At 37.8% G+C, this 26,974-nt stretch overlaps 1 protein-coding gene and 1 pseudogene across 1 annotated transcript in view; both read right to left on the reverse strand.

The window, feature by feature from the left end:
• Positions 1-5,110: 5,110 nt before the first annotated feature.
• LOC129530492 (putative tyrosine-protein phosphatase TPTE) overlaps positions 5,111-26,974 on the reverse strand; it is a 39,831-nt gene continuing 17,967 nt past the window's right edge. The window contains exons 6-14 of the mRNA XM_063702800.1: positions 24,927-24,977; positions 23,274-23,435; positions 16,069-16,188; positions 14,321-14,420; positions 14,111-14,174; positions 13,315-13,379; positions 6,370-6,430; positions 5,472-5,553; positions 5,111-5,373 (exon numbers count right to left, since the gene is read on the reverse strand). Coding sequence (XP_063558870.1) covers positions 5,229-5,373; positions 5,472-5,553; positions 6,370-6,430; positions 13,315-13,379; positions 14,111-14,174; positions 14,321-14,420; positions 16,069-16,188; positions 23,274-23,435; positions 24,927-24,977 — 850 coding nt within the window. The 3' untranslated portion in view covers positions 5,111-5,228. The remainder of the gene's footprint in view (positions 5,374-5,471; positions 5,554-6,369; positions 6,431-13,314; positions 13,380-14,110; positions 14,175-14,320; positions 14,421-16,068; positions 16,189-23,273; positions 23,436-24,926; positions 24,978-26,974) is intronic.
• LOC129530493 (uncharacterized) lies at positions 15,640-15,751 on the reverse strand (annotated as a pseudogene).

Below are 26,974 nucleotides of genomic sequence, written 5' to 3' on the forward strand. Positions count from 1 at the left end.
TGCTATTGGCACACAGATGAAAAATCAATGAACAGAAGAGAAAGGTCAGAAAGAGATTCATGTTCCTCAGGGTAGTAAAGAAATGAAAATCTTCTGAACCAGTGTGCTGGAATAACTGGATAGCCATACATGAAAAAAGATGAAACCTGACGCCTTCCTCACACCACACACATAGATCAATTTTAAAACGAATGAACCTTCCCAAAGAAAATACAGTAGTAAAATGTCCTTTAAACTCAAGGAAAATTTTCTTAAACAGGACACAAAAACACAAACTTTATAAAGGGAAAGCATGATACATATGATGGTAATACAACTAAGAACTTCTGTTAACCAAAAGCTACTCCTGAGAGACAGAAAAGGCAAATCACAGAGCAGAAAAGCTTTCTTGAAATACATTTATGACCAATAACAGAATTGAAATCAGAATACACAAAGAACTACAATCAGGAGAAAAAAGATGAATAATCCAAGAGAAAAGTGGTTAAGAAAATTAAAAAGTTACTTTACAAAAAAGGATATCCAGATACTTAATAATCTTAAGAAAACTTCCTCAATCTTATTAATTACAGAAATGCAAATGATCACCACCACAAGATGCCATCACACAAACACCCAAAGGCTAAAGATAAAAATACTCAGAATTGCAAGTATTGGGGAAGATATGGAATGCTTGAAGTCTACAATACCAGTGGAGTAAAAATTGGTACAACTGTTTTAGAAAACAGGTGACATTATCAAATAAAGTTCAAGATTCATTACCCTAAGACAGAACAATTTTAGTCTGAGGTATACATTCAACAAAAATGTGGCCACATGTGCAACAAGAAACGTGTATTTTTAAAAGCAGTATTATTGGGCTAGGCACGGTGGCTCATGCCTGTAATCCCAGCAATTTTGGAGGCAGAGGCAGGCACATCACTTGAGGTCAGGAATTTGAGACCAGCCTGGACAACATGGCAAAACCCCATCTCTACTAAAAATACAAAATTAGCTGGGTGTGGTGGTGGAAGCCTGTAATCCCAGCTACTCTGGAGGCTCAGGCATGAGAATTGCTTGAACCCAGGAGGTGGAGGTTGCAATGAACTGAGATCATGTCACTGCACTCCAGCCTGGGTGACAGAGTGAGACTTAATCTCAAAACAACAAAAAAAAAACATAATTTATCACAATAAAAATTGGAAACAACCCAAATGTAATAGAAAAAAAGAGATTCCATTTTCAGTCACAATTTGTGCAAGAATGAATATTTGAAAAGATGTGCAAAGACATGATAAAAAAAGTATAAAATATTATTAAAGAATGAGCAAGATGACTCACATGTACAACTCAATATCGCAAAGTTGTCACTTCTCTCAAGTTAATCTATAAATTCAATGTAGTTCCAATAAAAATCCTAAAAGTGTTTTATTATGGCGCTTCACAAAATGATTTTAAAATTGAATGTAACAATAAAGTTCCAAGAAGAGCAAGACAATTATGCCTTTATCAAACCACATTATAAAGCTACAATAATTACAAAAGTGTGGTAGAGAGAACTTAGGAGCAGTTTTGAATATTTATAGAAACTTGGTATATTACTGAGAGGGATTACAAATTAATGGAGAACAAAACAGCACGCAATTGATGGTGTTAGGACAATTGGCTATCTATATGAAAAAAACACTTCCCCCAACTTCCAATTAGATTAAAGACCCAAATATTGAAAATGGAACTTGAATATTTTTGAAGAAATGTGGAATATCTTTACTACATCAGTATAGGGGTGTGAATTTCATAAACATGACAGAAAAGCGTGAAATATATACACACACATAGAAAAACAAATTTTACTATATTCAAAATTACAAACTTCTCTCCAGGCATGATGGCTCATGCCTGTAATCCCGGCATTTTGGGAAGCTGAGGTGGATGGATCACTTGAGTCTAGGAGTTCGAGACCAGTTTGGACAACACAGTGAGACCCTGTCTCTATAAAAAATACAAAAATTAGCCAGGCATGGTGACGCTCACCTGTAGTCCCACTTACTCAGAGCGGCTGAGATGGGAGGATCGCTTGAACCCCGGGAGGTTCAGGCTGCAATGAGCCGAGATCGTGCCACTGCACTCCAGCCTGAGTGACACAGTGAGATCATGTCTCAAAACAAAACAAAAATTTACAAACTTTTGTACAACAAAATAAATCACAATCAAATTTAAAAGGCAACATGTGGGGAGAATATAATTACAATACTAAGAAAAATTGGCATTCAGATTCTTTAAAGAACTCCTATAAATCAATATGAAATATTTTTACTATCATGATACTACTGGTAACCTGCAGGCAGCAACCAACCAGAAGACAGCAAGACTAATATGAATGAACACATAAAAAAGAGGCTGCTCTCGTACATACCAGCTGAATATTAGCCCTCTAAACAACCTTTAACAAAACAACAAAATATTATGTGAACACAGAATAATGTAAACCCCCTCTCAGCAAAAAAGAAAAAAAGTCAAATTTGAAATGATTGTTTTCCTTCAAGCAAGGAATTAGCATTAGTTAATAGAAAACTGATGCTAACTTCTTTAATAATAACATTTTAGGTTGGACAATGTGAAATGGCCATTTTTAAAGCAAAAGATGGTTAAAAACTGGCAATTTCAAATGATTCAACCTCTATATTCTTAACTATGGTACTGTAAATTGCCAGTTTATATACAATATTCCAACCTGTAGAGCTAAACACAGAACCTGTATATTAACTAGTATACAGCTAAACACAGAACCTGTATTTTAACTAATGGGCTTGAAACTAGTCAATAAGACTAAAACTTGATTTTACTGAATTATATAAGTCAGTTGATGGTGCTATGTTTTCCTGGAATTTGATATAAAAATTGATTTAGAGCCCACTAAAAATGTAATTATTTATGTCTGTCAAAATTTGTGAAATATGCTTAGATGATTATTTAAAGCCTAAACCTGAATGAGAGAAAATCTAACTAAACTTAAATTGGTTGGATTTACAAATGGCTTTTTTTCCCCATTTTCACCCCACCAATGTCAACTTCTTCGTATCATTACACTATAAAAATTCCAGTATAATTTTTGATATAGCATCTCTGTTGGCTCCCTTAATCTAAAATGTTCTCACAAAGTTTAAGAACAACCTTAAATATTACTGGAACAAAAACAGACTTATAGACCAATGGAACAGAATACAAAGCCCAGAAAAAATCCATGCATTTATACTCAGCTGATATTCAACAAAGGTGCCAAGAATCCAAGATGGGGAAAGGACAGTCTCTTCAATGAACGATACTGGGGAAACTGAATATCCACTTGCAGAAAAATGAAATTGCAACCTATCTCACCCAATATACAAAAATCATCTCCAAGTAAATGCTTAACTGTGAAACATGAAATTGGAAAACTACTAGAAGAAAAGATAGGTGAAAATCTTCTTGACGTTGGTCTGGGCCAAGATGTTTTTGGATATGACTGAAAAGCATAGGCAACGAAAGAAAAAGTAGACAAATGATACTGTATCAAACTAAAACGCTTTTGCACAGCAAAGGAAATATTTATAGAGTAAAGAGACAACCTACAGAATGGGAGAAATATCTACAAAGCATACATTCGATAATAGGTTAACAGATTTTTTAAAAAAGGAATTCAGACAACACAATAGCAAGAGAATAAGTTACTTCTCTAGAAAATGGGCAAAGAACCTGAAAAGATATTTCTCAACAGAAGACACACAAATGGCCAAGAGGTATAATGAGAAAATGCTAAACATCATTAATCATCAGGGAAAAGCAAATTAAAACCACAAAGAGATATCCTCACACCTGTTAGGATGGTCATTAACAAAAAGACAAAAGAAGAGTTGGTGAGGATGAAGAGAAAAGGGAACCCCCTTGTACGCTGTTGGTGTGAATGTAAATTAGTAGTTATTGTGGAAAACAGCACTGAGATTCCTCAAAAAACCAAAAATAGAACTACCATATGATTTGGAGATTCCACTTCTGGGTATATATCCAAAGGAAATGAAATCTGCACTCCCATGTTCACTGCAGCATTATTCATAATACCCAAGCTATGGAGTCGATCTAAATGTCATCAGTGGATAAATGGATAAATAATATATGGTATATATAATTAAAGGCATACTATTCAGCCTTAGAGGAGATCCTGTCACTCGAGATAATATGGACGAACCTGGAGAACATTATGCTAAGTGAAATAAGCCAGGCGTAGAAAGACAAATACTGCATGTCTCACTTATTTGTGGAATCTAAAAAAGTCAAATTCATAGAAGCAGAGAGTAGAATGGTGGTTACCAGGGGCTGGGGAGACAAAACTTGGGGGATTGTGAAGATGTTGGTTTTTACTTTATGATTATTGTTATTTTTTTAGATGGAGTTTTGTTCTTGTTGCTCGGGCTGGAGTGCAATGGTGCGATCTCAGCTCACTGCAACCTCTGCCTCCCAGGTTCAAGCGATTCTTCTGCCTCAGCCTCCCGAGTAGCTGGGATTACAGGTGCATGCCACCACACCTGGCTAATGTTTTGTAATTTTTAGTAGAGATGGGGCTTCACCATGTGATCCACCTGCCTCAACCTCCCAAAGTGCTGGGATTACAGGTGTCAGCCACTGTGCCCAGCCTGAGATGTTGATTAAAGGATGCAAAATTTCAGTTAGACAGGAAGAATAAGTTCAGGAAATTTATTGTACAACATAGTGACCACAGTTAATAATCATGTATACTTGAAAATTGCTGAGACAGTAGATTTTAAATGTTCTCACACAAAAATATGTGGAGTAATGCATATGTTAATTAGCTTGATTTAGCCATTTCACAATGTTTACGTATATCAAAACATCATGTTGTACACCATAAATATATTGGTTTTTTATTTGTTAATTTAAAAATAAAAAAGATCAGCCTTAAATAAAAGTACTCTGATATTCTAAAATTAAAGACTGTTTGTATTTTGAGAGATATAAACTGGCAAACCAAAAATAAAGAAATCCAAATACTAGTAAAACAAGGGAAAATATGCTCAACCTTCCTTAGTTCTTTTTTCCTACTTTCTTCCCTTCCTTATCCTCTCCCTATCTCCTACCCTTCCTCCTCTCCTCTTTCCTTTCTCCTTCCCTTCTTTCAGTCTTGGAGCTAATATTTAAAAATGCTAACAATTATTAATACACATTAATAGCAATACGTATCTTGTTCTTGTACTTTATGTATATTTACATATCTTTAGAAATGGAGAAATAAAAAGGAAAATGTTATTACCTGTGCCTCCTTTACAGTGAATCGCTACGATGTTTTCAAGATCTTGAGCCATCCACTCATTTACTTCCTTGGTGAAAACCACCATCTGACTGATTTCAAGTTTAAGATTTTTAGTTAAAATATTTTCAAAAAATCAAGCCCAATATATTTAGCCCTCTTCTGATAGTCAATTTAGCATAAAACTTACTGTAGAGTGGGGACATTATGATCATCAATCATGATTCTAACGACCCTATTATGGAAGTGCTTAGGATCATAAGCTCTTTCACCTAAAATAAATAACATGTATGTCATATCTCTATAGGGAATAACATGATAAATGAGGAAGTTATGAATAAGTTAACATATCTTATTAGAATTCCTTATCTATCTTCAAAAAGAGCTTTCCAAGTTGCTCCTGCCACTCTAAAATAAACGCAAGCGTTTCAAAAATGTAAGGATGGTAGTGGTTTATCCATCTCATATAACCTAAACTCAACTTATTTTTGTTTAATAGGTATAATTTTAAACTTTCTAGCAGACTATTCATTATATTATTTCAGGGTAGTTAGAAACCACACGAGGCAAATGTAGCTGACCAGAATGTTTGCCCCCTGAAAATGTCTATTGAGTATACAGGTAGAGGAAAAAATCAAGAGAGACAGGGTATTAAACTGGGTTACAACCTATTTTCTACAGTTTTTTGCTTTTTTCCCATCTAGACCCTTGCTCTCATCACATGCCACTGCTGATGGGTCAGAAGACTCATTTGTTAAATTGTCTATGTCCTCATAATGCAATCTGGCAAGAAAAACAGAAAGATTTTCCTAAACCTAATATCGCTAGAACAGATCTTCCCTAAAATGGTTTGCTTCCACTGCAGCCTCATTGGTCCTGCCAAAGCCACATCCTTCATATGGTACTTTGTGCTGCTGGGCTAACTCCTTCTACTAAATGGGGCCAGTCCAAGATGGGGATTTTTAAATTCATTCCTTGCCACTACCAAATACTTATGATTAAATGCAATCTAAAAAACAAAATCATCTTCTTACGTGCAGTAATCTGTTTTCTATCTACAGTAGCAAAATATAGAGTAATGTACATACTGCATAGATTGTAGACTCGATAGTGGTTTCGGTGTTTCTTATCTAGAAACCGCACAACTTCCTAAAAAAGACAAACACATATCTTACATATTTACATGGCACCAACATAAGCTATTTCCTAGGGGGAACCTAAAATGGTTATTACTTTTATTAATTTGTCTCTCACTAGCATCTTCTAGGGGAGATTCAGGGAATAAGAGGGTATGCAAATTTCAAGTTCTAATCCACTGTGATTTTTCAAATAGTCCACAAGTATGTTTGCCTACTCAGATGAGTCTCTATTGTAAATACACACTGTTTAAAGCTATCCGATAAGTAAATTAGCTGGTTAACTAACTTTAATTTGTTCTAAATCATTAATTCACAGTTAATATGGTTCTTGTTTAAATCTAATTCATATTCGTTCTTATTTAAATTTAGTTCTGAATAGATACATCTTTAGAGAGTGATCTGCATATTACAGTCTATCTAAGCACCATGTAAACAAATAAATGCAAAAAGTATATAGTATGATTGTGTGTATGTGTGATAGAAAAAGATAAACATATCAAATTTTAAATAACTGGTAACAATATGGAGACTTTTTTGGCTCATTTGTTCTCTTTATTTTTTTAAATGAAGATATATGTGTACCTATAAGTGTGTGTGTATATATATATATGTATATATGTATAACCTTTAAAATGAAAAACAAATAGTAGTTATAATTTAAAATACAATCAATACCACTATATGAATCCAACTTTCAGTAAATACATCTTTCTGAAACATACACACACATACGTATATATCTCTGTGCAACAACAAAAATGACACAAAATTTTAAAACTGATTAGTATGGTACCCTCAGAGCAATGTTTACTGGCTTAATATTGAGAAAAATAAAATGAAGGTATCAAAGTCATCCATTTATTAAACTGGCTATCTCTGTTAAGAGGAAATAATAAGTCAAAAAGATGAACACTCTGAATCTGCATAGTGGGGGAGGCAAGGATAAATAGTTTTATATACTTCAGGTGTATCCTCCCCCCAGGTGATGGCTTTGTTCTTATCAATCTCTATGTTAAGATAATCTAGTGGCCTGACCTGTCTTCCACCTGAAGAGACCATGGAGATTAGGCTCAGTCTTGTGCTTGCTTCCCTTTTCCACGGTGTGGCACTGGGCACACTTCTGAACAAAAATTTTCTTGCCTTTCTCAGCATCACCCATATTTAATTCTCTCTTTCATCACTGGCACTACAAAGGTTCCCGCTCAGAAGCCAGATGTCCCGCTCTATGTACCATATTTTCTTTATCTAATCTATCATCGACTGGCATTTAGGTTGATTCCATGTCTTTGCTCTTGTGAATACTGCTGCAATGAACATATGTGTGCATGCATGTATTTTTATAAGACAATGATTTATATTCCTTTGGGTATATACCCCATAATGGGATTGCTGGGTCTGATGGTATTTCTGCCTCTAGGTCTTTGAGGAATTGCTACACTGTCTTCCACATGGGTTGAACTAATTTACACACCCACCAACAGCATTTCTTTTTCTCTGCAACCTTCCCAGCATCTGTTATTTTTTGGCTTTTTAATAGTAGCCATTCTGACTGGCATGAGATGGTATCTCATTGTGGTTTTGTTTGCATTTCTTTAATAATCAGTGATGTTGAGTTTTTTTTTCATATTTTTGTTGACTGCATGCATGTCTCTTTTGGGAAGTGTCTGTTCAGATCCTCTGCCCACTTTTTAATGGGGTTGTGTTTTTCTTGTAAATGTAGGTTCCTCATAGACTCTGAAGGAGATATTACCAGTGAAGCCTGAGAAACAGCAAAGATGGCAGCCAGCTCCTTCTTTTGGAAGCTCCATCCCAGGGGGATACTGACCTGTAGCCAGCCCGCACATACCTGCAAGAGGTGGCTGGAGACCCCTGTTGGGCATTCTCACCCAGTCAGGAGGCATGGGATCAGGGACCCATCCAAAAAAACAGTCTGGCTGCTTTGGGGTAGAGCAGGTGTGCTGCACTGTGAGGGATCCTTCCTCCTCCGGACCACCTGTATTCTCCAAAGCCAGCAGGTTGGAATGGCTGAGTTGACCAAACTGCAGAGGTGGCAGCAGCCCCTCCCACCAGGAGCTCCATTTCAGGGAGAGATCAAAGCTCTGTCCATAGAACCGTTGCTGGAGTGGTTAAAGCCCCTACAGGGATTCCTGCCCAGTGAAGAGGAATGGATTGGGGTCCTGCTTAAAGAGGCAGTCTGGTCATGATCTGGCAAGCCAGCTGTGCTGTGTCATGGGGAACTCTTCCTTTTCCCGACTGTCTGTATTCTCCATAGCTGGCAGTCTGGAGTGGCTGAGTCTATGAACCACAGTGATGCTGGCTGCCTCTCCCCACCTCCCCGGGAACTCATACCCATCTGAGGTGGATTCCAACCTGCTGCTGTTGGCAGGCTAGGATTCCAAGCCAGTGGGTCTTAACTTGTGAGGTGTCAAGGAAATGGGGCCTGCAGAATGATGCTGCCTGGCTCCCTGGATTCAGCCCCCTTCCCAGAGATACGTATGGACAGATTTCCCACTGTGCTGAAGATCCCCGGGGCTAGAGTGTGTAAAACTCCTGGGTTTCTGTGTGTGCCTGAGCAGCTGATGTGCCCAGACTCCATACAGGTCTGTGTATCAGACCCACAGCCCTGGTGGCATGGGCTCACAAGGGGATCTCTTGATCCACGGCTTGCAAACATCCATGAGAGAAACACGGTTTCCCGGGCAGGACTGCACACTCACTCACTGCTTCCCTTGGCTGGGAGTGGGGGTTCCTTTGGCTCCATGCCGCCCCCGGCTGGACCGTCGCACCCCCTGCCTGCTTGTCTTCATTCTCCATTGGTCAACCTGTTCATCCAGTCAGTCCCAATGTGAGAACCTGGTTATCTCAGTTGAAGGTGCTGAATTCCCTCGCCCCTTTTCATTCTTCGTGAGCACTGCAGACTGCAGCTGCTTCTAATTGGCCATCTTGCATCACTCTAAACATTTCTTTTTTAGCCGTAGTTCTTAATTCCTATAGCCCTTGGTTTATCACTAGTTTCTTGATAAAACAATCCGTCCACGTTCTCTAGTCATGGGATGATGACTCAGGCCAGGTATCCAGGACATTTTCTGGGAAGTAGCTGAACTTGCAGCCCTGTCCTGTTCAGAACTGAGCTAACACACTGCAGAGAGGTACTCCTTCCACCTCTCGGCAACTGATAGCAGCCCTAGATAGTTAGACTTTTATTGAGGCATAATAAGTATTGTAAATTACATAAAATTAAACAATGATCCTTTCAAGCTGGCATTTCACAGTAAACAGCATTATATGTTTGAAATTAATTTAGTCATCCACAGAGCCTAAAGCAATATGCCCCGACTATAATTTAGGATCTCAACCTAAGAAAACACATTTTGGGTTATGGCATCCCCATCTTTCTTCCCTATGGTAGACTATCAAAAACGGCCACAATTCTTTATAATTCCTTCCATCAAGAGTTGGAGTTTATTTTCTACTCCTTGAATCCAGACTGGTAGTGTAATTTGCATTGTCCAATAAAATGGGGTAGAATTAATATATAATTTTGAGCCTGGGCCTGAAGAGGATTTGCATTGTTTTGTTGCCGCTCCTCAGACTCTTGCCTCTGCCATCATGTGAACAGGCCTGAAGTAGCCTACTGGAGAACGAGAGACCACATGGGGCCATTCAGCCAAGTCAGGTAATATTCTTTCCTTTCATTTAAAAAATCTGTTTCCTTCATTCTTTAAAAATATTTTTAATTGACACATAATACTTGTTCATATTTATAAGGTAGAGAGGGATATCTCAATACTTGTATACAATGTGTAATGATCAAATCAGGATAATCAGCATATCTATCACCTCAAATATTTATCATTCTTTGTGTTGGGAACACTTAACATCCTCTCTATTTAAAAATATACAATAAATTATTGTTAACTGTAGTCACCCTACAGCACTACAGAACACCAGAACTTATTCCTATCTGTAAGCTTAAATCTGATATTTCTTTGTTGATTTTCTGTCTAGATGATCTGTCCAGTGGTTAAGAGTGGGGTGCTAAAGGCCCCAACTGTTACTGCATTGGAGTCTATCTTTCCCTTTAGACCTAAAAATATTTGCCTTGTTTATCTGAGTGCTCTAGTGTAGGGTACATACATATTTACAATTATTCTATCTTATTGCTAAGTTGATGTCTTTATTATTATAAAATGACCTTCTTTGTCTCTTCATACAGTTTGACTTAAAGTCTGTTTTTATCTGATAAGTATGGCTACCTCTGCTCGCTTTTGTTTTCTGTTTGCCTGGAATATATTCTTCTATCCCTTCACTTCCAGTCTGTATGATCCTTTACAGGTGAAGTTAGTTTCTTGTAGGCAGCATACAGTTTGGTCTTTTTTTTTTTTTTTTTTTTTTAAATCTTGGCAGCCAACTCTGTATCTTTTAATTCGGAATTTGATCTGTTTACATTACATTCAAGGTTACTATTAATAGATTAGGTTTTATCCTGTCATTTTGTTCATTTTTTTCTGGTTGTTTTGTATATCCTTTGTTCTTTTCTTCACCTTTTTTTTTTTTAATCTTTGTGGTTTGGTCACTTTCTGTAGTGACAAAGTTTGATTCCTTTCTCTTTTTCATGTGTATATCTGCACTACAGGTGAGTTTTACATGTTTGTGTGTTTTGACAATGGTAATCATCCTCTTGCTTCCAGATGTAGAACCACCTTAAGCAGTCCTTGTAAGGTCAGTCTAGTGGGAATGAATTCCTTCAGTTTTTGCTTGTATAGGAAATACTTTATTTCTCCCTCATTTCTAGGGTATAGCTCTACTAGGTATAGTATTCTTGGTTGACAGTTGTTTTTTCTTTTTTTCCTTCAGTACTTTGAATATATCATCCCATCTTATTGTCTACTGACCTGTAAAGTTTCCACTGGGAAATCCACTGCTAATCAAATGGAGTTTCCCTTATATGTGACTTGATGCTTTTTTCTTGCTGTTTTTAACATTTCCTTTTTTTTTTTTGGATACAGTCTTGCTCTGTCACCCAGGCAGTAGTGCAGTGGTGTGATCTTGGCCCACTGCAACCTCCACCTCTTGGGTTTAAGCAATTCTCGTGATTCAGCCTCCCAAGTAACTGGAACTACAGGTTCACACCACCACACCCAGGTAATTTTTTTGTATTATTAGTAGAAATGCGGTTTCTTCATGTTGGCCATGCTCGCCTTGAACTCCTGGCCTCAAGTGATCCACCGGCCTCAGCCTCCCAAAGTGCTGGGATTACAGGTGTGAGACACCGCACCTGATGAATATTCCCTCTTTTTGACTTTTGACTACTATGCACCTCAGAGAAGACCTTTTTGGGTTGAATCTATTTGAGAACCTTTGAGCTTCCTAGATTTTGGCCATATCTCTCCCACGTCTGTTTTTAAAGCTCTTTATTGTTTTTTTTTTTTTTTTTTTTTGAGACAGGGTATCACTCTGCCACCCAGGCTGGAGTGCAGTCGCACAATCTTGGCTCACTGCAACCTCCACCTCCTGGATTCAAGCAATTCTTGTGTCTCAGCCTCCCAAGTAGCTTGGATGGCAGGCATGCACCACCAAACCCAACTAATTTTTGTATTTTTTAGAGACAGGATTTCGCCATGTTAATCAGGCTTGTCTTGAACTGCTGGCCTCAAGTGATCCACTGCCTTGGCCTCCCAAAGTGCTGGGATAACAGGTGTGAACCACTTCACCTGGACTCTTGATTGTATTTTTATTTTATTCCTTAAATTCTTCAGCTCCACAATCTCTGTCTGGTTTTTAATGATATGTATATCCTTGTTGAATTTCTCATAAGATCATAAATTGTTTTTCTAATTTCATTGATTTGTCTATCTGTATTCTCTGTATCTCATAGTTTCCTTAAGATCATTATTTTGAATTCCTTCTTAGCCATTTGATATACTCTTTAAATTTAGGGTCTGTTAATGGGGAATTATGGTGTTTCTTTGGAGGTGTAATGTTTCCTTGCTTTTCACGTTTCTTGTGGCCCTAAACTGATTTTTGCACATCTGGGGGAACAGTTGCCTCTTCCAATATCAGGGAGTTTTCACAGAGAAATACTTTTTCCAATAGTTGTCTCCTATAGTGTTCATTGAGTAGGGTGCTTTGACTTTGGATCTGGGTGGGTGCAGTAATATAGTCTTCAGGTGACTTTTTTGGCTGTAATCAGCATTCAGTGGTGTCTGTGAGTGCCTCAGTGGCCTGATGGTGAGTGTTTGTGGAGACAGTGGTATGGCTTTTCTTGGTGTGAGAGCCATCATTCAGATTAGTTCTCAGGCCTTAGGCATATGCATGCTAGCTGCAGTGGCTTTGCTAGTTGTGGGGTACTGCCAACAGCAGGGCAGGCACCAGTCAGGCCAGTCCTCAGTGCCTTAGAAGTGCATGTGGCAAATGGGGGCTCTGCTGGTGAAGGGGGTGGGGCTGTTGGCAGCAGTGGGTGCCAGATGGGATGGGCCTTGGGCCTTGGGAGGTGCATTTAGCATGCAGTGGCTCTGTCAGTCGAGGGTAGCCAAGTCATTTTAGACTAGCCAGTCCTCAGATGACCCAGTAGCTGCCCACAGATACATGAATGAGCTTAGTTGAGACAGGAAATCCTTTCTGCAAGCACCTAAATTGGACAGTTAAGCCCATACCAAATTCACAAACCACAGTATCATGAGCCAAATAAATAGTTGCTGTTATAAGCCAGTAAGTTTTGGGGTGGTTTGTGACCACTGACACAGTTGTAACTGGTATCAATCCATTATGATTTTTTTCCTTGAAAGAGTACATTTTTAAAAGAATACTGCCATATCTGGGTCAGTATTAAACTTATGACTACACAGTCTACATTCACCAAGAAATGAGTATTTGTCAGATAAAGACCCTTACCTCGATTGGATTTCTATAGAAAGACTGCCTTCCAGAAGATGGAAATGACATAGCAATAATACACTCTAAAAGTCAAAATCATCACTATTACAAACATTATTATAGATTTCATATAACATACAAAAAAATTAACTTATACATGATCAGACTCCATTTTCACAGAAAAAAACCTTTTAAGATTGAGGTTGACAGAAAAGAGCTAATACTCAGGATAATCAAATAACAAATTATACAACACAATGACCATTAAACTGCCATGGAGTTCTTAAGTCTCCACTAGTTCTAACTGTATGCCATGTATTTATGATGGCCTCAGTCTGAAGTTCCCCCTGTTCTTCGAATTTATTTCTTATCTTAAATACCACAGAAAATCCAAGATTTCTGGGCACCAGTGATGGTGGGAACTTCCAAGGTGCTTTGCAGCCCTCTGACTCAGAAAACCTGAGATCTACAAAGCACTGACCTCATTCTCTGGGATTCTAGGGTAAGAAGAGGTCTCTGTGGGATCCTTGGGACTCAGAAATAACTACTAGAGGTTAATAAATTGAAACTCAAACGGAGTCAGCTGAAAATCCGTTCAAGTTCCTATGCTGCAACTGAGTAGTCCTGAATTGAGAAGACATGCAGATCTTCCATTGCCAGGGCTAAACCACAAATATGTCACACTATCACAGTAGCATATATCCTCATGAATAAAGAATATTTTGAATGAATGTGTCTTAGATGAGGCAAAAAAAATACAATTACAAGAAAAAGTGAAGTAATACAAGTAAATCAACGGTTAAGTGTCACAAACCTGTAACGTAAGTGAGGTCTAGGTCAAATCCATCCCTTGTGTATCGCCTTTTGTTTTCTGAAACCTGACAGTTTAAAATCATCATTAGTTTGTGAAACACTCATCAACATAAAAATAAAAAACATTATATAGTATAGATATCAACCCTTGTCAATGGGTCCCAAAACACAAAATATTTTTGCGAATCATAAGCATGTTTTGCCCACTTACCCGCCTTCTTAACAGCTTTTCAAGTTGTCTTTTTTGATGAAACAGATGAAAAATTCTTAACAGAATAATAAGTCGTAGAAGTCGAAGTAAATGTGTCCATCTAAGAATAAATTTAAAAGATCCATTTTTGCTTCAGAAACAGAATTTTATCAATATAAACTATGTCTAGAGCAGCAGTTGTTAACCAGAGGCAATTTTCCCTCCTCTCCCCAATTACCTACCTGGGGGATATTTGGCAATGTCTGGAGGCATTTAGGTTTTCACCACTGGCGTGCGTGCGTGTGTGTGTCTGTGTGTTACTTACATCTAGTGAATAGAGGCCAGGAATTTTGCTAAACACCCTACAATTAATATAACTGCTCACCACCGTCTTATGACAATGATCTGGCCCAAAATGTCAGTAATGCTGAGGCTGAGAAATTCTGGTCTAGAGAAATAGTGATACAATAGACTCTTAGCATCTGTAAATTTAATTTTGGGATTTAAGACTAGCATTTTCAATTTTTCCACATCAAAACAAATCGATTATTCTTGTTCATCTTTGTTATTCCCATGAGTAACAGATGTTCACTACAGCTGCTACTACACATCAGGGAGGCAACAGATTGAGATACTTCTGAAGTGTGCTAGCTGGAATCTCCCCTACCATCAGAACCACCAAAGCAGAGAACTGATGGTCTGGACTGGTGCTTCTCTGATTTGGGCACACATCAATAAGAGCCACCTGGAAAAGCTTGTTAAGCTGCAGATTGCTGGGTCCCAGAGATACTGATTCAGTGGGTCCAGGGTGGGGTCTAAGGTATTTTTCTTCTTATATTTCTAGCAAGCTGTCAAGTGATGCTGACGTTTCTAGTCAGAGGACCACATTGGCTGAGGTTATTTTCAAATAACTCCAAAAGCCTATCACTTAACATGCTTTTAGTTAGGGCCTGAGCTGTAGTCCAGGGAAGCTAGGGTACAAAAACAAACCAGCTATTTGACCCATGAACAAGCTTAGGAAGCCACCATCTACATCCCAGTATACATTTGCTCTTTCATTTTCCTCATTGTCACAGTAAAAAAAGAGTCACCAGGGCTTCATATACTCTTTAGTTTCCCAATCCCTAACACTTCTAACTTTGCCTAAGCTTTCTTTGTTTCTACCACAACTATACTGCAAAACTCTACTATTGTGTTGCCACGTGTCATCTCCTAGTTTCTGTTCTGTTTGCTATTTTTTAGAAACTCATGATTGAAGTCACTCTAATTTTGCGTATGCTCAAATAAATTCCCTCTTGGCTGTAGGAAAAATCCAGACAGAACATTATGTGTAAGGGATTTGTAGTTGAAGCGCAGAGGGGAATTGTTTTCAATATAAATTTTTTTGATATAGCAGATATTAAACTGATAATAATATTATACTTGATCTTAGCCAAAAGGCCAAAAAATGATACAAATGGGAATTTGACGAGAACTTCAAAATGTAGAGAAGTTAAAGTTAGTACAAGAGTAAAAATCCTTCTTTGGGGTACTGCATCTTCTTTATTCCATTAATGGTACTTAGCCTGTATACTCTTCACTGGTCCCTAAATATCACAATCTTTTAGTTTCAAAGTATGTGGGAATTTACCTAAACATTTCATTTTAAAGCAATGTATTTGGTATAGAATGAGAACATTTGAAGTTGAAAAGATTATATAGAATAAAAGGCACAGAAAATGCTAAAATTAATGAAAAACTTTAAGAGAGGTAAGTCTTATGTTTCATACCTGGGAATATTCCTAAGCAACTTAATGTCAAAAAAAATGTAAACGACATCAACCAGCAGAAGAATCACAATAATGGCAGTATCTAAAATGTTAAATAAGTCAGAAAAACACTGCTGTCTCCTGTAATATAAAACAAAAAAATAAGTTCATTCCCCCCTGCAAGAAGAGATAGGAATATTTAAAGACCACAAACTATTGACTCATCCCCATTAAGAATTCTACTATCAAGAATTATTTAAAATGTATTTTCTTTTTTTTTTTTTATTATACTTTGTTTTAGGGTACATGTGCACATTGTGCAGGTTAGTTACATATGTATACATGTGCCATGCTGGTGCGCTGCACCCACTAACTCGTCATCTAGCATTAGGTATATCTCCCAGTGCTATCCCTCCCCCCTCCCCCCACCCCACAACAGTCCCCAGAGTGTGATATTCCCCTTCCTGTGTCCATGTGATCTCATTGTTCAATTCCCACCTATGAGTGAGAATATGCGGTGTTTGGTTTTTTGTTCTTGCGATAGTTTACTGAGAATGATGGTTTCCAATTTCATCCATGTCCCTACAAAGGATATGAACTCATCATTTTTTATGGCTGCATAGTATTCCATGGTGTATATGTGCCACATTTTCTTAATCCAGTCTATCAATGTTGGACATTTGGGTTGGTTCCAAGTCTTTGCTATTGTGAATAATGCCGCAATAAACATACGTGTGCATGTGTCTTTATAGCAGCATGATTTATAGTCCTTTGGGTATATACCCTGTAATGGGATGGCTGGGTCAAATGGTATTTCTAGTTCTAGATCCCTGAGGAATCGCCACACTGACTTCCACAATGGTTGAACTAAAATGTATTTTCTAGAGTAGACTAAGGGAAAAATATAACATTCATGGGAAGTTTTCAAACAATAAAATTATATTCATCATTTGACACTTATATGTGACTAAAACACCAACATGGCAATTCAAACATAATAAGAGATATAACTAAATGCGTAATAATCACCCTCATTGTGGACAATGGGGTATCTATCCCCTCAAGCATTTATCATTCATGTTACAAACAATCCAATTACACTCTTTCAGTCATTTAAAAATATACAATCAAGTTATTGTTGACTATGGTCAATCTGTTGTGCTATCAAATAGTAGGCGTTACTCATTCTATTTTTTTGTACCCATTAGCCATCCTCACCTCCCCACCCCCAAGCCCCTACTACCATTCCCAGCCTCTGATGACCATCCGTCTACTCTCTAGGTCTATGAGTTCAATTTTTTTTTTTTTTTTTTTTTTAGAGCCCCATAATAAGTGAGAACATGTGATGTTTATCCTTCTGTGCCTGGCTTATTTCACTTAACAAACATAGTGATCTCCAGTTCCATCCATGTTGTTCCAAATAACAGGATCTCTTTTTTTTTTTTTTTTTTTTTTTGAGATGGAGTTTCACTCTTGTTGCCCAGGCTGGAGTGCAATGGCGTGATTTCGGCTCACTGCAACCTCCACCTCCTGGGTTCAAGCGATTCTCCTGCCTCAGCCTCACGAGTAGCTGGGATTACAGGCGCCCGGCACCACACCCAGCTAATTTTTGTATTTTTAGTAGAGATGGGGTTTCTCCATGTTAGTCAGGTTGGTCTCGAACTCCCGACTTCAGGTGATCTGCCCACCTCAGCCTCCCAAAGTGCTGGGATTAGAGGCATGAGGCAGTGCACTTGGCCAGGATCTTATTGTTTTTTATGGCTAAATAATACTCTCTTGTGTATATGTACTATATTTTCTTTACCCCTTCATCTGTTGATGGGCACTTAGGTTGCTTCCAAATCTTAGCCATTATGAACAGTGCTGCAACAAACAGGGAATGCAGATATCTCTTCTATATACTGATTTCCTTTTTTGTGGGTATCTACCCAGCAGTGGGATTGCTGGATCATATGGTAGTTCTATTTTTAGTTTTTTGAGTAACCTCCAAACTGTTCTCCAATTGGTTCCACTAATTTACATTTCCATGAACAGTGTATGAGGGTTCTCTTATCTTCACATCTTTGTCAGGATTTGTTATTGCCTGACTTTTGGATGTAAACCACTTTAGCTGGGGTGAGATGATATCTCATGGTAGTTTTCTACACTGAGAATTTCTCTAATGATCAATCATGTCAAGCATCTCTTGGTATGCCTGTTTACCATCTGTATGTTTTGAGAAATGCCTATTCAAATCTTATCCTCATTTAAAAAATTAGATTATTAGATTTTTTCCTAGAGAGTTGTTTGAGCTCCTTACATATTCTGGTTATTAATCCCTTTTCAGGTGGGTAGTTTGCAAGTATTTTCTCCCATTCTGTGGGCTGTCTCTTCACTTTGCTAATTGTTTCCTCTGCTATGAAGCAGTTTTTTAACTTGATGTGATCCCATTTGCCCATTTTTGCTTTGGTTGCCTGTGCTTGTCAGGTATAGCCCAAGTAATTTTTGCTCAGACCAACGTCCTGGAGATTCTTCCCAATGTTCTCTTGTAGTATAGTAGTTTCATTGAGGTCTTAGATTTACGTCTTTAATTCATGTTGATTTGATTTTTGTATATGGTGAGAGGTAGGGGTCTAGGTGCATTCTTCTGTATGTGTATATCCAGTTTTCCCAGAACCATTTGTTGAAGAGATGTCTTTTGTTCAATGTATGTTCTTGGCACATTTATGAAAAATGAGTTCACTGTAAGTGTGTGTGGATTTGTTTCTGGGTTCTCTATTCTATTCCAGTGGTCTGTGTGTCTGTTTTTATGCCAGTGCCATGGTGTTTTCATTATATAGTTCTGTAGTATAATTTGAAGTCAGGTAATGTGATTCCTCCAGCTTTGTTCTTTTGCTTAGAATAGCTTTGGCTATTCTGGGTCTTTTGTGGCTCCATATAAATTTTAAGATTGTTTCTTCTATTTCTGTGAAGAATGTCATTCATATTTTGACAGGGAGTGCATTGAATCTGTAAACTGCTTTGGATAGTATGGACATTTTAACAATATTGATTCTTCCAATCCATGAATATGGAATCTCTTTCCATTTTTTGGTGTCCTCTTCAATTTCTTTCATCAGTGTTTTATCATTTTCATTATAAAGATCTTACACTTCTTTGGTTAGGTTAATTTCTAGGTATTTAATTTTATTTGTGGCTATTGTATATAGGACCACTTTTTAAATGTCCTTTCCAAATGGTTCACTGTTGACATATAGAAATGCTACTGATTTTTGTATATTGATTTTGTATCCTGCAACTTTACTGAATTTATCAATTCTAATAGTTTTTTTGGTGGAGTCTTTAATATTTTCCAAATAAAATGTATCATCTGCAAACATAAGGATAATTTTACTTCTTCCATCCCAATTTGGATTTCTTTTTTTATTCCCTTTCTTTCTCTTCTATAATGGCTCTAGCTAGGACTTCTGGTACTATGTTGAACAACGGTGGTAAAAGTGGGCATCCTCACTGTGTTCTAGATCGCAGAGAAAAGCTTTTCATTTTTTCCCCATTCAGTACAGTAATGACTGTGGGTCTGTCATATACGGTTTTTATTAAGTTGAGGTATGTTACTTCTATACCCAGTTTTTTTAGGGTGTTTACCATGAAGGGATGTTGAATTTTATCAAATGTTTTTTCAGCATCAACTGAAATGATCTTATGGTTTTTATCCTTTACTGTGTGGATATAATGTATCGCATTGATTGATTTACAAATGTTGAACCATCCTTGCATCCCAGAGACACATCCCACTTGTCATGATGAATGATCTTTCCCATATATTGTTGAATTCAGTTTTCTAGTATCTTGTTGAGGATTTTCGCATCAATATTTATCAGATATATTAGCATGTTTTTGGTTTTGGTTTTGGTTTTTGGGTTTTTTGTTTTTATTTTTATTCTTTTTGAGACTGAATCTCACTCGGTCACCCAGGCTAGAGTGCAGTGGTGTGATCTCAGCTCACTGCAACCTCTGCCTCCCAGGTTCAAGTGATTCTCTGGCCTCGGCCTCATGAGTAGCTGAAATTACAGGTGCCCGGCACCACACCCAGCTAATTTTTGTATTTTTAGTAGAGACGGGGTTTCACCATATTAGCCAGGCTTGTCTTGAACTCCTGACCTCCAGTAAACCACCCGCCTCTGCCTCCCAAAGTGCTGGGATTATGGGAGTGAGCCACCACTTCCAGCCTACATGTGTCTTTATGGGAGAAGAGTGTTTCCTGTAGGCAACAGAGCAATGGGTTTTTTTATTTTATTTATTTTTGAGCTGGAGTCTTGCTCTGTCACCAGACTGGAGTGCAGTGGCACCATCTCGGCTCACTGCAACCTCTGCCTCCCGGGTTCAAGTGATTCTCCTGCCTCAGCCTCCTGAGTAGCTGGGACTACAGGTGCGCACCACCACACCCTGCTAATTTTTGTATTTTTAGTAGAGACAGGGTTTCACCATGTTTGCCAGGATGGTCTGTAGCTCTTGACCTCATGATCTGCCTGCCTTGGCCTCCCAAACTGCTGGGATTACAGGCGTGAGCCACCACACCTGGATGGGTCTTGTTCTTTCATCCATTCATCCACTCTATCTTTTGATTGAAAAGTTTAGTCCACTGACATTCAATGTTATTATTGATAAGTAAGGACTTACTCCTGCCATTTTGTTATTTGTTTTCTGGTTGTTTTGGGGTCTTCTCTTCCTTCTTTCCTTCCTGTCTTTCATTAGTGAAGGTAATTTTCTCTGGTGATATGATTTGGTTTCTTGTTTTTTATTTTTCCTGTATCCATTGTTATATTTTTTGGTTTGAGGTTACCATGAGGCTTGTAAATACTATCTTATAATCCATTATTTTAATCTTATAAGTTTTCATAAACAAGTAAAAAGAAAACTAATAAAAACTCTACAACTTAGTCTCCCTATTTTTTAACTTTTTGTTATTTCTATTTATATCTTATACCATCTATGTCTTGAAAAGTTGTAGTTAATATTTTTGATTGGCTCATAGTTTAGTCTCTCTACTTAGAGTAAGAGTAGTTTATACATCATAGTTACAGTGTTATAACATTCTGCATTTTTCTGTATACCTACTATTACCAGTGAGTTTTATACCTTCAGGTTGTTACTTATTGCTCACTAATGTCCTTATCTTTCTGATTGAAATACTCCCTTTAGCATTTCTTCTAGGACAGGTCTGGTGTTGACAAAATCCCTCAGCTTTTGTGTGGAAAAGTCTTTATTTCCCCTTCACTTTGAAGGATATTTTCACTGGATACACTGTTCTAGGGTAAATGTTTTTTTCCTTCAGCACTTTCAATATGTCATGCCACTCTCTCCTGGCCTGAAACGTTTCTACTAAAGAGTCTGCTGCCAGATATATTGTAGCGCCATTGTATATTATTGGTTTCTTTTCTCTTGCTGCTTTTAAGATCCTCTTTTTATCCTTGATCTTTGGGACTGTGATTATTAAATGCCTTGAGGTAGTCTTCTTTGAGTTACATCTGCTTGGTGTTTTATAACTTTCTTGTACTTGGATATTGATATCTTTCTGTAGGTTTGGGACGTTCTGTTACCATCCCTTTGAATAAAATTTCTACACTCCCCACCTCCTCTTTAAGGCCAATACCACTTATATTTGTCCTTTTGAGGCTATTTTCTAGATCCTGTAGGCAGGCGTCATTGTTTTTTATTCTTTCCTTTGTCTCCTCTATGTATTTTGAAATAGCCTGTCTTCAAGCTCATTAATTCTTTCTTCTGGTTTATCAATTCTGCTATTAAAAGACTAATGCATTCTTCGGCATGCCAATTACAGTTTTTGGCTCCAGAATTTCTGCTTGATTCTTTTAAATTATTTCAATCTCTTTGTTAAACTTATCTAATAGAATTATGAATTCCTTCTCTGTGTTATCTTGAATTTCTTTGAGTTTCCTTCCTCAACACAGCTATTTTGATTTCTTTGTCTGAAAGGTCACATATCTCTGTTTCTACAGGATTGGCCCCTGGTGTCTTATTTAGTTCATTTGGTGAGGTCATGTTTTCCTGGATAGTGTTGATGCTAGCAGATATTCTTTGGTGTCTGGGCATTGAAGAGTTAGGTATTGATTGTAGTTTTCACTGTATTGATTGTAGTTTTCACTGTCAGGGCTTGTTTGTACCCATCTTTCTTGGGAAGGCTTTCCAGATATTTGAAAGAACTTGGATACTGTGATCTAATCTCTATCTGCTTTAGGGGGCACCCCAAGCCTCCTAAACTCTGGTTCTTGCAGACTCATAGTGGTACTGCCTTAATGGTCTTGGACAAGATCCAGGATAATTCTCTGCATTACCAAAAAGAGACTCTTGTTTTCTTCCCTTACTTTCTCCCAAACAAACAGAGTCTCTCTCTCTGTTCTGAGGCACCTAAAGCTTGGGGTTGAGTGACATAAGCACATCTGTGGCCACCACTACTGTGACTGCATTGGGTCAGACCTGAGGCCAGCACAGCACGGGGTCTTGCCCAAGACCTGCTGTAACCACTCCTTAGCTATTGCAGGAGTTTACTGAAGGCCCTGGGGCTCTACAGTCATCACATGGTAAAAACAGCCAGGCGTGTGTCCTTGCCTTCAGGATGGCAAGTTCTCCTAGCCTCCAGGTGGATCCACAGGTGCTGTCTGGGAATCAGGGCCTAGATCAAAAACTGTAAAAGTCTACCTAGTGTTTTATTGTGCTATGGCTGAGCACAATATGCACAAGATGCAGTCCCTCCCACTCTTTCCACCCCTGTCCAAAGGCAGAGGAACATCAATCCATGGCCACCTCAAACACAGGACATGGGGGGGTACTGCCAGACTACCACCAATGTTCTCATAAGGCCCAAAGGCTCTTAAGTCAGTTTGTAGTGAATGCTCCTGTTAATTATTTTAAAATGTTTTTTTTTTTTTTTGAGATGTAGTCACCCTGTCACCCAGGCTAGAGTGCAATGGCATGATCTCAGCTCAGTGCAACTTCTGCCTCCCAGGTTCAAACGATTCTCCTGCCTCAGCCTCCCAAGCAGCTGGGATTACAGGCAACCACCACCACATCCAGCTAATTTTTGTACTTTTAGTAGAGACGGGGTTTCACCATGTTGGCCAGGATTGTCTCGAACTCCTGACCTTGGGATCCTCCCACCTCAGCCTCCGAAAGTGCTTTTTATAAAACTACAAAGTAGCTTAATGCATTATAAAAATAATCAAACTTACCCTTCTACAAATACTCGAAAAAGAACATCCATGAGAGAAAATAAGGCAATAGCTAGAGAAATAGAACGATACTCCAAAGGAATATAAAGTTTGCTGTCAGTGAAAATTAGGTCAGCAAGGATGAGAGTGACATCCAGTAAGACCAGGAAAACTCCAAATAGTCTAAAATAAACAAATAAATAAATAAATAAATGCAAAGATAAAGGGGCATTTGTCCCTGTAGCTATACTATATTTAAGCCACTGATCAGGTACCAAAATGTTATTATTTAGTATTAAGCTGCCCAGTGGCAGGAAAAACTGTAATGCCTTAGAATCTCAGAAAAATCACTGTTTTCACCCAATAGAAGCAGTTCTTAATAAACAAAATTCTCACCAAACCACTTCACAAGATATTACTGTGACCTTTTACAGTAAACACACCAGGCCAACACCTCAAGAGAGAAAAGTAAAACTGAATTAAAATCACCTGTCTGTTTACAAACTCTTCTTAAAATTTGCGAATTTCATAAGAAGTTTATACCAATTTCTCATAAAAAATAAACCCTCATTAATCTGGATAATTCTAAAGAATTTATTAATAAAAACCAAATGAAAGCATGAGTAACATAAGCTCTTAAAAGACCAAGATTTTTCATCAGTGACATTTTCAACAAGCACATGATTTCATATTTATGGGTGCTTCTAGCAGAGTGATGGGCACATGAGTTTTGAACTCTAAAGTACCTCCTGCCACTTGCTGTTACATATTCTAAATACATTCTCCATAAATTGATTAGACTATTTGCCTAGTCTATGAAGGTGAATTCGTCTTTGAAGTACTTTTTAAAAACTTGCAGCTCAAATTCAAATATTATTAATTCAAAAGGAAACAATTATATTGCATAAATCTATATCATAGTATGAAATCTTACTCTTATGTAGAGAAGAGTCTAAGTAAATTGTTTCCAGACTTAAAGAGTAATTCCTGATGTATAAGGTACTAACAAAACACTTTACTAATAATTATAGAATTTTAACATTTGATTTTCATTAATGTTACTTTTGCAGATGGAAGAAAAACAATATTAATATATTACTATTAATCTTAGGCAAAAGCCATTTATTTGCAATTCTTAATGTCCAGCTTAAACCAAAATTCCATGATAAATTAGATTACATTAGATGGGGCACACGGCTACTTAGCAACTGATGGACAGTGGAAATGCTTTTTTGTTATTTTATTTCAGTGTTTCTCATTGAAGTATTAAGTCTCATATATATATATGTATGTATAGATATATATGAGACATATATTTTCTTTCTTTTCTTTTTTTTTTTTTTTTTACATGGAGTCTTGCTGTGTCGCCAAGGCTGCGGTGCAATGGTGCAATTTCAGCTCATTGCAACCTATGCCTCCTCGGTTCAAGCGATTCTTCTGCCTCAGCCTCCTGAGTAGCTGGGATTATAGGCACCCACCATTATGCTTGGCTAACTTTTGTATTTTTAGTAGAGATGGGGTTTCACCATGTTAGCCAGGCTGGTCTTGAACTCCTGACTTCATGGGATCCGCCCGCCTCGGCCTCCCAGAGTGCTGGGATTACAGGCGTGAGCCACCGTGCCCAGCCAAGTCTCAGATATATTTAATACATGGTGTTTTCTATGTCTCACATACCCAAATGCAAAGGATGATACAATTGAATGCACAATTTTCTTAATCTTGCTGCTGCAAAAAGAAGTAAAAATAAAATTAATCAGATTTCTTCTAACATATATTGTAAATTTAACCAAAAAACAAAGGGCCTTAGAAATATAATTTCAAAAGAAAATTATTCAGAAGTTGTATAACAAAATGCTTTTTACTAATAGCTAAAATTTTATTCTTCCTGCTCCATGATCATTTTACTTGTTTACTATGCTATCCAGAATATATGCAAATAAGACAGTAAACTTTGGATGTTTAGTAACATTTCCATTGCATGCAAAGCTCCAACCCCAACTTTATGGCAATACTAAACTTAAACTTGTGGTCATCATCTCAAGGAGTATAGCATGAAGACAGAAAAGGGTGGTAGAAGAGAACTGTATTTTAATGCCAGCCTGGGCAAATCATCAAACTTTGGCCAGATCTCAGTTTCCACTGCAATAAAATAAGGTGTTTCAGGAATGAGCATAGGGAGTAAATGGTGCTCTTGTCATCTCCTCAAACTAGACACCTAGTGAACAGATACACATTAGCAAGAGTCGCATATGAGGTTGCAAACGAACTTCAGAGGTAAGACATTTTAGTAAGATATACTTCAAAGGAGAAACACCCGAAAGACTGGGCTCCTTCCATTAATCAAAGGAAGGAGAACCTGTTTGATGGAGCCTCCAATAATGCCTCATTTTACCTTATGGCTGGAGACAAGGTAGCTCATGAGGAACAATTTTTTTTGTCCTACTGAAGCCTCCTGTGTTGGAGGCTCTTCAGGAGGAGAAGCCTCCAACACAGGAAGCTTCAGTAGGAGAAGACTTCAGGAAGTCTCTGTCATACTGAAGCCTCCAACACAGGACTCAAATTCCACTCCAAGAGCCATGAATCCTAAGACAATGCTCACAGCCTGTGCCTAAGACGGGAGAACAAAGAGGGCAGATACTGAGCAGAACTGGGGCACTGACAATTGGCCTTTGACATGAACAGACATTTCTCAAAAGAAGACATGCATGTGGCCAACAAACATATGAAGAAAAGCTCAATATCACAGATTAGAGAAATGCAAATCAAAACCACAATGAGATACCATTTCACACCAGTCAGAATGGCTATTACTAAAAAGTCAAAAAATAACAGATGCGGGCAAGGTTGCAGAGAAAAAGGAACACATATACATTGTTGGTGGGAGTGTAAATTAGTTCAATCACTGTAAAAAGCACTATGGCAATACCTTGAAGAGCTAAAAGCAGAACTATTTGACTGAGCAATCCCAATACTGAGTAGATACCCAGAGGAATATAAATCATTCTACTATAAAGATACATGCATATGAATGTTCACTGCAGCACTATTTACAATAGCAAAGACATGGAATCAACCTAGGTACCCATCAATGACAGATTGGATAAAGAAAATGTGGTACATATATACCATGGAACACTATGCAGCCATAAAAAAGAATGAGATCATGTATTTTGTGGGAACATCGATGGAGCTGGAGGCTCTTATCCTTAGCAAACTAGTGCAGAAACAGAAAACCAAATACTGAATGTTCTCACCTATCAGTGGTAGCTAAATCATAAGGACTTATGAACACAAAGAAGGAAATAGACACTGTGGTCTACTTAAGTGGGGAGGGCAGGAGGAGAGAGAGGAGCAGAAAAGATAACTATTTGGGTACTGAGCTTAATACCTGGATGATGAAATAATATGTAAAAAATAAAAAAAAAACCTCCCTGACACAAGTTTACCTATGTAGCAAACCTCACGTGTACCTCCAAACCTAAAATAAAAGTTAAAAAAAAAAAACATTGGCCTTTGATGAATGATGTTAGGTTAACCTGAGATAAAGGAAATCCCCAATCCTTCTAATCTTCCCCTCTCCACCTGGACCCACCACCTCCACCCAGGCTTGGAGAGTTAAGGCTGATGTAGATGGAGGATCAATTGGCCAAAAGAGGTGAATTCTCTCCTCAAGTTGCCATTCCCTTACTACAAGAACCTCTGATCCCACACAGTCTACTAGA

The sequence above is a fragment of the Gorilla gorilla genome, chromosome 22, assembly GCF_029281585.2.
Source record: "Gorilla gorilla gorilla isolate KB3781 chromosome 22, NHGRI_mGorGor1-v2.1_pri, whole genome shotgun sequence".
NCBI lineage: Eukaryota > Metazoa > Chordata > Mammalia > Primates > Hominidae > Gorilla > Gorilla gorilla.